This window comes from Tachypleus tridentatus, chromosome 7 (genome assembly GCF_004210375.1).
Source record: "Tachypleus tridentatus isolate NWPU-2018 chromosome 7, ASM421037v1, whole genome shotgun sequence".
Classification (NCBI taxonomy): Eukaryota; Metazoa; Arthropoda; class Merostomata; order Xiphosura; family Limulidae; genus Tachypleus; species Tachypleus tridentatus.
The window spans coordinates 21743136-21758327 of record NC_134831.1 but is presented as its reverse complement, the minus strand read 5'-3'; the positions used below and the strand labels follow the sequence as shown (position 1 = coordinate 21758327).

General features: G+C 28.8%; 1 protein-coding gene across 1 annotated transcript in view; it reads right to left on the bottom strand.

Moving 5' to 3' along the window:
- The window catches only part of LOC143255273 (uncharacterized), a 99803-nt gene that overhangs the window by 40757 nt on the left and 43854 nt on the right, over positions 1-15192 (bottom strand). The window contains exons 11-23 of the mRNA XM_076510694.1: positions 14252-14305; positions 13588-13641; positions 12388-12441; positions 11949-11993; positions 11141-11194; positions 9124-9168; positions 7592-7645; positions 5985-6083; positions 4727-4771; positions 3944-4042; positions 1484-1591; positions 693-746; positions 87-194 (exon numbers count right to left, since the gene is read on the bottom strand). Of these exons, the coding sequence (XP_076366809.1) occupies positions 87-194; positions 693-746; positions 1484-1591; positions 3944-4042; positions 4727-4771; positions 5985-6083; positions 7592-7645; positions 9124-9168; positions 11141-11194; positions 11949-11993; positions 12388-12441; positions 13588-13641; positions 14252-14305 (873 nt within the window). The remainder of the gene's footprint in view (positions 1-86; positions 195-692; positions 747-1483; positions 1592-3943; positions 4043-4726; positions 4772-5984; positions 6084-7591; positions 7646-9123; positions 9169-11140; positions 11195-11948; positions 11994-12387; positions 12442-13587; positions 13642-14251; positions 14306-15192) is intronic.

Genomic DNA, 15192 nt, shown 5'->3' with positions numbered 1-15192 from the left:
AAAGTAAGAACACTCACACACTTAACAAGTTTTTGATTATGAAGAGTTTAATGCACAATATTATATCTTAAGATATTGATACAAACCTGTGAACCTTTCATACCCTGTGGTCCAGGTGAACCACGATCTCCTGGTGCTCCTTTCATTCCTACGGGACCGCTTGGGCCAGATAAACCTTGTGGTCCTAAATTCCCCTGTTGAAGAAAATGTTTTCTTAAAACTTGTGAATCAAAAGCTCTGAAAAAGTAATTATTTAACAAAATTCAACATTTAAACTACTAATGCTTCTCAGTTAATTCATTCAATTAACAAAGTTTAAGAATTAATTACTAATGCTTCTCAGAAAATTAATTTAATTGATAAAGTTTACTAGTTAGACTGCTAATGCATCTCAGATAAATCATTAGTCATCAATTTTTTTAACAACTGAATTATTAATTCTTCTTAGATGATAGTAAATTAACTTTAATGTTAAGAAATTAAACAAATCTATTTATTTATGCATTTGTTGTTTCTGTTATGGCTCTTAATTGAATGTTTTCATCAACACACCACTTTCTAAATAAATGTTCTGTGTACAGGTTTATGTATTTTTTTATACATTTATTTATAACACTGTAAGGAATTAAACCATTGGATAACATGTGGTTGGCAACTTATGTACAAAAGTAAAATGCTTTGAGAAAACTTACTCTTTCACCTGGTGGTCCAGATTGACCTGGTGCTCCTGGTGCTCCTCTTCTTCCCTAGGGAAATTTGAGAAAAACATGATACTAAATAGCTGTGTACATGGCAAATATATAACTCAGTAAAAAAAAAATACATATAATATTATTATACCACAACAATTATGTTTAATAATTCCTTCATGTTATATTTTACTTGACTAAGTAATGGTACTAATAACTTTAATGAAATCATTGTAGAATAGTTTGAAGTGGAAACATTACAGACTTTCTAATTTAAAACAAACACCAGGATCTATGTTATTCAAGACACATCAGTAACTATAATGGGTACAAACAGTTAAATGTATCTGGCAGACCACACAATTATATGCTCACTTTTCTTTGTTTGTACAGTAAGAATACAAAGTTAAGTTTAAATAGTTAACTACACACAACTACAAGCCTACTCTTTGGTTTCAATAGTAAAACACAGTTAGGTTTACACAGCTAACAATATGCAATTACTCATTTTTTTTTCAAATTTGGACATTACATCACTCTTAAATATGAGAAACCTGGTTCCGATGTTTAAATGCACATATCTTTACAGGTTAAGTATTTATATAGTAATCCTCAAGGAATTCCAAAAAAACTGTTTTGTTTTTTTTTGGTATTGTATAACATATCTTGCATAATGTATCAACTTATACATCAGCTCCCAGATTAATGAACATATTTTGTTATATCAATTCAAGTTACATAACATTTTAATGAATTTATTAAAAAAAAAAAAGGTAGTATGGAATCTTGCTCACTCGTTTTCCGGTTCGTCCCGGAGTTCCTGGAAGACCTCGTGGTCCAGGTGATCCTAGTTCTCCTTTCTTGCCTGATTCCCCTTTATGACCTCTCTCTCCTGGTATTCCCTACCAAGTTAAATAAACATGTATCATTTTTTTGAATAACCTGAAGAAATATTAAATGTTAAACAACTGACCAATGATAATAAATACATTATACACTTTTATTCATAACTATAATAATTCTTTTTTACAAACTTCAATAAGGTTCACATTTTATTTTTAATCCATCAACAAGTAAATAGTAGAAGAATTTGTTTTTTTTAAATCTCTGTTAATGTGTTACATATCTTCTTTAAACTTTTTAATTAACTCTTAGCCTATTCACTGTTGGCATGAGATTAAAAGCAAATAAACTACCTAATACAGAAAAAACAAATTTCAACTAAAAACCATACATTACCAAACCATTATGCAGCTTCTAGAACACAATAGTTATTAGCCACACTAAGAAATTTTGTTAATGAACTGCTACTGTTTACCTAGAAGGAAACGGTTATTTTAAAGCATTCATTTGAATATTTGATTCTATAGATTGTAAAAGTGAAACCACAAAAATATAAAATTACAAATTACTTCTGGAATTTAAAAATAATGCTAAGTTGGGGTTTGTTTGAAGACTGCATATTCAAAAGCATTTGGGGATGACTAATACTCCAGAAATAAACTAAAAGTTATAGCTTGTTTCCAATATAACTGAGAATTTTAAATGCATCAAATGTTATGAATCAATTAACCATTAGCATTTCCAACTCACGTGTTGAATTCTTCATCTAAAATGGCAGTACATTCATAATTTCATAATAATAATATTAAACAATTCAGCTACAATACATGATTCTCATTCTTAGAACAGCAACAATATCAGAGAAAAAAGTGTTTGTGAAGCATTATGACATACACACAAAAAGGTTAAAAAAATCACAGAATATTATTCTAATCATCTTTCAAAAACTTTATTTTTCTTATAATAATAAACCAAAACAGTTTCAAAAACAATCAACAATAACACAAAGTTTGTAGAAATAAACATTAAATGGTACTTTCCTTTCCAGTAAGTGTAAGCTATAAATTAATAAGATATAAAATAATAGTTTAACAATGCTTTCAATGGCTTTGATGAACTCACTAGTCAACGGGGTGATGCACCAGGGATTTACAGCATACTTATACGCACTGTGTTTGCAAATACATTTTTACATTCTTGAAAATGTTTGGAAGAAATATGGCCCATTTTTACTGTTTATGAAACTTTAAGAACAAAACCAGTGATCATCAATTTCCAATGCACTTTGGACTTCAAATGAAGTGCTGAGTAAATTATGTGTCCAGAGGGCAAAAAGTTTTGGCATCAGGGTGCTCATGATGTCATATGCAAAAGTCGCTTCAAACTGGAAGATTAAAAGTATTAATTGCCAGGTATAATAGTGTTTTGAGTAATTATATGATGGCCCCATGTACAGCTAACATGCATTTCCATATAGTTAATTTTCTTTCTAAAAACTTAATTTTCTGTGGCATCATTTTAGTTGAGTGAGCAATACATCTTTATATGTCATGACCAACTTCTTTATTTAGTGGGACTTGGTTCATGTACTTCTGAGGTAAATTGAATGAACAATTTTTATTTATTGTATGAAAGAGAAATCAAATTACTTCATTCTTCTTTCAATACATTAAATATTTTTAAGTAGTGTTTGAAATGTATATATTTTTTTATTCTTGGATAAGTTATTCTTGAGAGAAAAATAAAAATATTCTACTGTAACTTCTTTTAGGCACATTCACTTGCCAAAAGAAAATGTGGCCGAAAAAGTAATTGCAATTTGTATTATGTCAAAAACTAATTAGAAACTATATTTAAGACATCTCTTTCATTTAGTACACAGCAATAGTTTGCAACCACTTACTACACACTGTTTTTAAGTAAATTGTAGTGTGTGTGTCATGGATTTATAGACAATGTATGTGATACGTTTCAACTCAAACTGCTCAACTTTGATGTCAGTGTTATCATTTTCTAATGTTTGTCAACATTCCAGGTTATAGTACTGTCACCAAAAACATGGTAAAACAGAGTAATTACTACCAAAGAACATGATATTATACTTTAATTAATTTTTACTTTCTCCCAGTAATAAGAAAGCCACTCATGTGGTGTTTAATTTTTAACTTGTTCACTGTAAGTTTCATATGTTTAAATACTGTTATCTTGTTTAGTTAACACACAGTTACCAGGTATAATATAAAATGTTTGCAAGCCCTCTATTGGCAAAATGTGAAGCTCATCAAAACCATTTTCTTTTCTGTAATGCTTGGACTTAACTCTCTACCTACTTTTTTTTTAAATAAAAATATGCAATTAAGAATCTAAGGTCACATTTTGTTAATAATTTACTGAATTTAAATTGTACTTACTGGTGCTCCTTTAGGTCCAACAGGTCCTGGACTGCCAGAAAGTCCAGGAGGGCCACGACCCCCAGGAAACCCTGGTATTCCAGTAGGGCCTCTGTCACCCTAAGAAATTAAAGAAAACTTTGTGTATTGAGCTAAAAGTTAAACATTTTATATTTTTCTTTAGCTAGTCTTTATGATACAGCATTGTATTACCAATGTTAGCAGAAACTTAATTCATCTGGAAAAAAAATCAGTATACATATGTTTATCTAGATTCACCTTTGACAACTATAAAACAATCACTCTTTTATCCTGTTATAATAAAAAGAATAAACAAAATATTGAACATGTTTTATTATGGAAGTGAATACTATTATTTCTTAAATGAGTATTATTATTGTTAGTAATGCTTAAATAAGCAGTATGGAAAGTATTGTATAGAATAAAGAACAGCATAGTAAAAATAAATATAGTTAATCATTACATCAAGCATCCAAAATTCTTGAGTACACCTTAACTTTTTTAGGACACAAGAAACAAATTAAACTTGTATTCTATGTTCTACTGATTCAAGTTAATAAAATAGATGCATATCATATGATGATATGAAAAGCATGCATGTATTAAACCTAATCATATTTTTGTCTGAAGTTTGGATTAATATATATTATACATAATCTGCAATATGTAGATATAATGACCATTAGTCATTATAACATTTTTATGAAGCATTTGCTGGAACAATACAGATTTCTCTGTTAGTCCATCAAACCAGACTAATCTTACATTTAATACTGTACTTACAGGTGATCCTTTTTCTCCAGGTAGTCCATCTAATCCTGGAGGACCCTTGAGAAAAACATATAACAAATACATAAGAAACACTATGTCTAACAAAAGCGATTATTACTAAAGTTATTAAGCTGTCTTAAAAGATCTCAAATAAAAAGATTTAACCAATTAAATGCAAGCTTATATTTAACGTAAGATTATGAGAAACAGAATAATACCAGGATATGTTTATATCTCATTTTTTTTAATACACATAAATATTCAGTGACATGCTGTGGCTTGAATCTCCTACAATATGTCATGCTAAACATTTAGGCCTGACTTTGACAAAAGTCTACTTAAGTAACGAAACAATTATGAGTTTGTATAACACTTGAAATCCTCCAGCAATTAACACTTATCTAGTGAAAATTAGTACCAAAAAAGAAAGAATAAAACAACAATGAAGCATTTCTAAATACTTTCTACAATGATTAAAAAAATTATACTCTTTTCAGCCTTTTGCTCATTCACAGTTTGAAAGCAAAGTTCAATATTTATTACCATGTAAGTACAGGGTGTTTGGAAAGTCACTGTGCACTTATATATTTATTAACAGACAAAACTTCACAGTGACTTTCTGAACACCCTGTATAACACTGAGGTCAAAATTTTGTTTTTTAAGCTAATTTAACACATTTAATCACTTGAACTAAAGCACTGTTCTTAATAAACTTATAAGTATAAAGTAATAGTGCACATTTATCAACAAAGAATTTCAGTGATATAAAATGTTTTGGTGAGAATTTAAAAAAATTCAAGTAAAAAGAAAAGAAAAACAAAATAGTATCAATATATACAAAACATAATTTAACTGTATCTCATCCATAACATGGCATAACAGAATTTCATGATGTATCTCATCCATAACATGGCATAACAGAATTTCATGATGTATCTCATCTATAACATGGCATAACAGAATTTCATGATGCAATAAAAAAATTCAGAAACTTTAACAGTTTAAAATCATGCTTTGTCACTTATGCAATTTATAATTTAAAACAATCCTAACTTGTAAAAACTCATTAACAGCTGTTTTAATTGTGATCCAATACAAAATTATTGTTTGAAGTCAATTAATATTTTCAAACTATACTATAATGAAAACTGAGGTTATTAAATATGGGATCAATTTAAGAAAGGACACATGTGACCAGTTCACTCATTTCCTGAAATATGAAAACCACTGATTTGTAATATTTTAATATTAGGATACCCGTCTACTTACCATTTGGCCATCTTCCCCTGAAATACCTGGACTACCTGGTTCACCTCTTGGGCCTTGTAAACCCTGGCTGCCTTTGGGTCCTGGCTGGCCTGCATCTCCCTGAATAGCAGATAAATTTATAATATTCAGTGGAAGGTATGTATTCTTTACTGAATTTATGTTTTACTGCATTACTTTGAATTTACTTCTGTTAGTTTGAACTTCACTCTGCTTATTAAGTCTATAAGACTAAACTCAATATCTGGATGAATAAAAAATATAAACTGCACTTTTGAACAAGTTATTAGTAGAAACATGATGAAATTGGTTGTTATACTTTTCTGTGTACTCTTCAAATTATATCAATTGTATTTAGATAAGTGGATTCTATTTTCAGCAGTTATAAAAAAAATTATATCTTAAATTGATACATATTTTCAGTATACAAGTTTTTCCCTACACATATATACCAATATCATTGAAATTTACCATTACTCCAATGGTGGATCCTTTACATATTTTCTGTCTCATCATATACCATTCATTTTTATAGTTGATCACCAAAGCTGGTTCTAGCCAGTTATGTGCAAACAAAAGAGAATTTACATGCACAGTCTAGTTACGACAAGTAAACAAGGTTTAATCATTACTACTGTGTGATGTACTTTTTTGTATGAAAAGTTTTACTCTGATCATCACAGGTTTGAATTAACAAGAAAGCAATAGAAAATACCACATGTACTTCTATTTATTTCTGTTTTAGAGCAATTTTTTTCTAAAACCAAGCAAAAAAATTAAGTATAGATAAATATAATGCCACAAAGTATAATATACTGTTTTATTACTTGTACATATTCTTTCACTAAAATGAAATAAAAACTTGGTCTTAGATAAGTTATTATACTTAAAGTCCAGAATATTTTTGAATAATCTGAATTTGTTATTCCAAGAAAATAAATATAAAATAAAAATGTTTCAGCATTACATGGTTTCTTTATAACTTTATTTATGTCTTCAATATAGTGAAAATTAAAATCCATTTCTCCAAGTGAAAATCTCCCACAGTGAATAAAGGATTAAGTTCATACATTAGTACTGCTAACACTATTGATAGCATGTAAATTTTTATGTACCAAAACCTTGTTATCAAAAACCTTTTATTTCTACATTATTCACTTCACTCATTATTCAAACAAGTCATTCAGTGTCAAAATTATATAATAACACTCATAACTCAAATTTATTAAACATTGGGGCACAATGTTTTTAAATGAAATATTTGTAGCTTTCCATAATTAAAGCACTGTAAAAACATATTTCTATTTTTTCTACTAAAGTTACAGTTATAGTTTAATATATGATTAAGAGTAGCACTTAAAGCTAGTCTTTTCACTCTTAAGATTTATTACTCATATAGAAATTACTATAAACTGAAAAATAAGAGATTTAAATTATATTAAATTTCCATTATTTTTTTTATCCAAAGCTTTTTTAGAATTATTGTAAATTAGATAAAGTTGTTGCCATCAGGTGTATTTGTAGGAAGAATTAAAACGAAAATCAATGAAAGTTTTGATTTCAAATCATTAACTATTTATTTAATAGACATTATTTTAGGATTGACTGACCTTTGAGCCTGGTGATCCTGGAAAACCTGGTGGTCCTGGACGTCCAACTGATCCCTAATAATTAAACTGACATCATTAAATTTACCCCAGATAATTCACAACAATAAACTGGTTCAGTAAGAAATGACTTAAAAAGACAGAATATTTGCTATTTAAAGAATGTTATAAATACTACACACTTAAGCAGAATATCTCATAAGCTAAAGACCTGAACAGAATGTATTAATGTGATCAAACAACCAATATGCTGAATACAGCAAGATAGCAAATAGATTATTAAATATATATATATATACATATATTAGAATGATTTCTATAGTTATGATAAAATGTGAAAATGAGAAATATTGACCTCTCACTCCTCATTTCTTGTCAACTGGTGGATAATTACTTCCTGCAAAACTTCATCAAAATCAGGTTGTATTTATACGTCTCTTACTAACCAAACCTGACTCTCTTCTCCCACAGCTACTTCTATCCAACTAAATGAAATACTTGGAAAGGTTCCAGAAGTATTTCAAAATTAACAAGGAAATTGCTGATGGTGCCAAAGAGAAATTTTTTGTGTGTTTGCAATATAAGTAAAGTGCTAATTGGCCTAGTATTCTTTGATCGATTTGCCCCTCTTAACAAGAGGAGAGCTGTGCTACAAGCACTAGAGGAGGTCAAAGGAACAGAAGATTTACTAAAGAGAATTAAGCTGCAGCTTTCTGATCTTGAAGTGACCAGGAAGCCCTAAGCACTCATTACCAAACAGACTAAGAGCTTGTTCAATGTACTGGGTTTCCATAGACTTCCTCCTACAAAAGGATTCAGACATCTGACTACAGGAAAGTGATTATACAGCTACCCAAAATATTGTCAAAGGAATAAGGTAGTCCATGACACTTTGGAGCTATAATTCATTAGTCAATAGTTCAATGAACTCTTAACTACCAACAAGGTATAGAAACAGTCCTTACTCCATGTTGTCTCTCAGTCTTGAAAGCTGTACCATGATTCCAAGAAGTCCATTGTGATTTCAACTCTAATGTATAGTATGAGTTCAGTATTCACCCATTTCTGGAAAACAATCCATTTGCAAACATATGGCTCATTCCAGTGTCATCTACATCAAGTTTTGACCCCTGTTCAATTTGTTATACAGTGTTCTATTGTTCTAAATATTGTGTTCAGATATTAAAACATTCAAGTTGAGACACTAGTAAATAAATCATAATTTCCATGAACTTTCACAGGTAATTGTTTTCTAGATAGATTGAGAGGGTAAGAATGTGCAATTTTTAAAAATAAAAACTACCCTAATACATGTGAAAAGATATAAAAACAAAAAAGTAATTATACTTATTGTCTGTATATGAAAACGTACTTATACATGAAGTTTACTTTAAGTAAACAACATAGTACTTGAATAATGAAAGTTGCACAGTATGATTGAAAATAAGGACAAAGTAATGATAAATGCTAGGAAATATAATTTACAAGATAGTAAACTAAAAAAAGAACTGTAGAACTGAACTACAATAACTTACTGGTGGCCCAGGAGGTCCGGGTAAACCATCAATTCCTCTTAAACCCTGAAACAAGATATGAAAAGTCATATAACCACAATAATTTATAAGACAAATATGTCATAGATAGTTATATAAAATATGATGATTTTACCCTACTTAAGATAAAGCATTATAAGTTAGTTTATAAATATTCTATCTTGATTACAGTGCATTTAAATTTTGTAACAAATATATTAAAATTGCTTTTCAATAGATCATTGAATCATCTTTTATTAATATATCTAATATATTTAATCTTACAATACCAAATTTTACAAATAAATCATACATATAAAACGTTTCTCATCTAACGTGCATGTGGCACTGCAAGAAAAATAAAAAGTTTCTTGAAACTACTAAAATTTTGGAATGTTGGATACTAATGTATGCAACCATGATTATTTGATGCTGTTCTTGTAATTCCTTAGCTTTAATAGTTTAAGAATTAGATAAATACAGTTTTTATCATAGGTAATTTTGATTCATCATTAGTATATCAGGAATGCATTCCACAAAAACATAAGTCATTTCCTATTAAAATAAGAAATTTTAAAGAGTTTTCCAGATAAATCAAAGTTTTATTTTTCTTTCTTTGATAGATTATTTAGGTAGAGTATTCACGATGAAACTTTGTAGAATGGACTGCAACTGCCTGTTGTGGAGACACAAGTGTAGAGGATGAGATTTCATAAGTCTTCCGTCTTTCAAAATGCTGTCCTCTACACTTGTGTCTCCACAACAGGCAGTTATAGTGGTTGATTTTCAGTTTCCTATTCCCAACTTATCTCACAAGTTACTAGAATACTAGCAAAAGCACAGGAAGAGAAAAGAGTTGGTACGATAATTCTATGATGTTTTTAGAAAATATTTTAAAACTGGGAAATTCTTACATAAATGAAAAGAACTAGAAAAGGAAGTAGAAAAATTGAAAACCTTCTACATGAAAGTAGGCAAGTTAACAGGTATGACTTATTATAGTGTGATCTTTGTTGTAAATAAATGTTTTTCTCCTTTGGTTTGTAAATTTAATTGTGTTATCAGTTGTTTTGTGAAAATTTCTTATTACTAAAGTATCTTTCTTTATACTGTAAACCATGATCTCTCCTGTAAGATAAAATCAAATTTGTTGCCTATGTAATTGCTACTGGTTGTATATTTCTGATATTTAAATAAATATTGTTTGTACCTGTCATTAAAAGACAGCCAAGTCTCCACCTCATATATTTGATTGTGAAAAGTAGATTTTTGTTACAACTAAAATAATTGGTTCTTTGATCATTTCAGTGAATATTTTGTGTCCATTCTAGTTTGTTTATATTTTCTTAGATAAAATTTAAAATTTATCACTGAGTTTTGCAAAGTACTTTAAGGCTAAACTAAATGTAATGCTTTGACCATTTCAATCAGTCAATTTATTAACTTTATGCATCACTGTGACTTTGAACTAGAAAAAACTATTATTGCAAGTTCAATAAAAAAAAAAATTTCAATTTGTCTGTCAAACAAAATATTTTGTGTATAAAGTATGAGTTATACAGATGTGTTTTGGTTCTAATTATGTGATATTATCCCATCTTAAAATCTGCTAGGTCAAACCTTTACCTTTATAGAATTATTAGTGTCTCTAGAGTGCAAATTAAAGATGCTTGTTCGGCAATATATTATTTTTCTAATGCACCATATTGTTACACAAATTTTGTATAATGGACTTATTCAGTCTAATCAGGTTAATTACCCCAGACATCTTGGTATGGATAAGGGTATCATATTTTCTATCTTTTTAAAGTATTTTCATGTGGAGGATGTGATGAAGTAGAGTCACATTCTAGATATCTTGTTTGTTGTCTGTAGCTTTAAACTGCCAAATGCACCAAATAATGTATTGTAGTTGATGATTATTACTTAAAATAGTTGAAAAAATTAGTGTTCACATAATGATTAACATAATTTAAGTAACTGTAAAGAGTATAAATATTAAAATAAACGATTTACTTACAGGAGGTCCAGGTGGCCCTTCTTTTCCTCGTTCTCCTCTAGGTCCAGAAGGTCCCTAAGTTATTTAAAAGAGGAAAAATGTCAAATTGTATAATGTTACAAAATGAAATCTACAATATTATTATCTGTATTAATTACAATGAGGCAAAAAAGTATGCCATGGTCTAATAGAGAGTAACTTAACTGCTTTGCACGAAATATGAAGGAGTGAAGTATCCATTATTAATATAATGAGAATTATTTAATAACTATATGATTTGTTTCACACTAATGAAAAAATAGCCAGTGTAGTGTACCTTATAATGTACTGTAATTAACTAAACTGGGGAGGAAATATTTACTCAAAATAACAATGCTTTCTAATATAGTTGCAGATCATTAAACAATACTCATTTATTCCTACAATATTCACAACAGCTTAACTTTAAACACAATTTTAATTACCTATGTTTTCTCTCTGAAGTATATTACGATTCTCATTTTAGAAAAGGAATGAAGAGAATTTGAAAAATTGGGAGAACAAATCTAAGCCACAAGCTTTAAAATAATACAACATGTAGTTATTATTTATTTATGAATGAAATATTAATAAATATAGTAATGTAAACAGCATTTATTTAGAATGCAAGTTATCAGTTTCTTTACTTAAATATTTTCAAAATATTTAAATATCAAATATTTCTTTTGATAACATGAGAAGTTAACTGATGCAACAACTTTATGCAACTTCTAAATATGCAAGTCACAACTTCCAATAAATAGATATACTGATTTCAATGTAATTAAAAATTCAATTAACATAATCTTACCATTGGACCTGCAATGCCCATTTTACCCTGCAGTCCCACAGAACCCTATAAAATGGAAGAAAATTGTATGTTGAAATTTTCAATTAACATTTAATAAACTAAATATTCTTAATAGTTTTTTCAACTGTTTCTAGCAATACCAATATAATTTTTCGTTGGTTACCAAATATATGTTTATGTAAATAACTTCCTAACTGCAGTTTTATGTATCCAAAGGATAAATTTTACATAATTTTTATTTATGTGGTAATATTAACAAATTTATTATCCCACCATTTATCAAATTCTTCTGATTGATAACAAACACACGCAAAAACGGTACACCAATGATAAAAAGAACCACATCATTTTTTGCTTTCAGAAAACCTTATATATTTTTAACTAAAATTTAATGGGTTATGTTATTCAGAAGGTTAAGAAATGATCTAATGTTCCATACCTTCTCTCCTGCAGGGCCTTGCTCACCTTTAGATCCATCTATACCTGGGAAACCCTGCAACATTAATGTCAGCAATCAGTTTAATACACGTTCTTTCAGAAATTAAACATAAAAAATTTAATTCCATGAAAGTTTTAGCATTTTTCTAAACCTTACTGTTAACTAACAAAACTTCATATTTCATAAACACTGAAAACAGAATACTCAAAGCCACCAAGTTTTTAATAATGATAAAAGAATTTTTCAACTGCAGTGATTTGGGCATGTCATTATTAAAACTGTTGGCAATGTTGTGGTATTTCAATATGGTGTTTCTTGAAATTCTATTGGCTACTGAAGAAGTGATAAAAATCATGTGTTTGTACTATAAAAAAATGAGTTAAAATGTATTCTCAAGATGGCTGGTATGGATATTAAAACTTTACTTAAAATAAAGTACACAAAATGTTTTGACCTTCTTAGGTAATTTTCACAAACGATGTAAAATCTTAACACTCATGCTACTTTCTCACAAAAATTACATCTTTACACCTAAGTTTCTTAGTTGTGTATTAATATTTATGTCATATCCCTAACTTAGTTACTGGATTTGACCACCTGTCTAACAAATAAGTCTCTTACCAATGCAACAAAGAATAACTTTGTTGTTAAACATCATATACAGCAACTACAATGACTTAGATCAATTACATATTTGTATGTAAAATATATAAGTTACACTGAAAACTCCAGTCAAATTTCTTTATTGAGTTATTTTATATTTCCTTAAGGTTTTAATTAACTTTTTTATTTTTTTGTAGGGCTATCTATACTAGCTGTCCCTAATTTTGCAGTGTAAGACTAGAGGGAAGGCAGCTAGTCACAACCACCCACGACACCTCTTGGGCTATTCTTTTATCAATAAATAGTTGGATTAACTGTCACATTATAACGCCCACACGGCTGAAAGGGCGAGCAAGATGAAAAATAATTCTTCTAATGAGATGCACAGAATATTCTTCCAATTAATCTTCTTTCTTAAATGGTATTTCTCACAACAAATTATTTTTTTTATTTTCACGTTAAAAATCTGGTTTTCATACCTACAGCTGGCAGAGCAGAGATAGTCCATTGTGTAGCTTTGTGCTTAACAATAAGCAAAAAAACTCATGTTGTTTGCTCTTTTTGATTAATGTAGTTTAAAAATAAAAGTCAACATACCCTATGACCCTTGATGCCTGGTAGACCTGGCATTCCTGGTAATCCTCGAGTTCCCTAAAGTTTAAAAGAAATGAGTCTTTAAGCATGCCCACAAGCCTTCTTGGTTAAAGCAAAGAGTACAGGAAAAAGTTGCTGTTTTTATTTAGTTAAAACCTTGACTTATGAATAGTGAATTATTACTAACAGATGTAAATAATTCACTAAATGACAAATTAATAGGGACAAGTTCCCAAACACAAAAAACAGATACAATACATATTATAGAAATAATTCTGTATTTTTTAGAAACACAATACTTTTATGGAAACTAAAGATATTTTATCATGTAAAAAAATGTGGTAATGAGTGCTTTTCAAAATATACTTTCTTGCAAATATTTTAACCTTAGCCTTTATTTCTGGATGTATATGTTGAAAACAAATTGGGAAATTACCACTATATTGATAAAATACACAATCATTATGTCTTCTGATATTAAAAAGTCTAGTCCACAGGTAATTTTGATTCACACACATAAAAAAAACTGTAAGTGCATATTTTGAAATTATTACTAATAATGCTAACAACATTAAGGTTGTATCAAGTTACTATTCAAGCTCAAACAATAATATAATACATAGAAAGATATGTAAGAAAATTCAGATATTTGATAAACATAACTTACAGGTGGTCCTGGTGGACCTGGTGGGCCTGCCCTTCCATCATCCCCTGGCTCTCCCTACACAGTGTAGATAATTTAAGTATTTAGAAATAACATGCAATACATGATAATAATTAATCAAATTTTGACTGAATTTACATATTTGTTTTTCAGTGTGCTGATTATGTTTGCTATGTGTAGCACATACTTTCTAATTTCTGGAAATTTAGTTAATAATAAGAGATATTGAGATGATAAAAAAGAAAGTACATTACAATAATCATAACACTCACTACAGACCAAGAAAAATATTTAAATCCATTTTCACAATTGAGAGACAATAAAAAAAATGTTAAGCATATTAGTGTGTCTGATCGTTACAATAATGTTCTCTCAGAAACCTAATACACAAAAATAAGAATTCCTACTGTGTTATCCACTAATCTATATTGACAAAGAACTAGACTAAGCCCATTATACTATCAACTGAAATTGTAACTAAACTGTAGATAAAATTTTTCTCTTCAATGCAGTGATTACAGAATAGCATAAAGAATGAATGCAATTTTCAGTGATAATATTTGCAATGTAATTTAACAAATTGAAAATATTTCTTTTCTTTGTATTAATAGAGTAAGCCTACACTAAACAGTATTAAGACAGCAAAAATTGTGGGTGCCAATAAAGCAAAATTACTTCAATGAAAATAGATGTTAGTGTTTAGACTTCCATTTTTATTATAGCAAGTAGGTGTCATTTGGTTAAAGATGTCACCTAAAAATATAATTATGAAACAATTCAAATATTTTAAACTGTTAAATCAATCATAGAAATTATGGTTAGTGAATGATAAATGCAAACATGAAACATATATTAAAATGTTTTGTTTATGAGTTGAAATAGTTATTTTCCATAGTCCTTTAAGTATAAATTTTCATATTTAAAAGTTTTGTGTAATAAAAGTT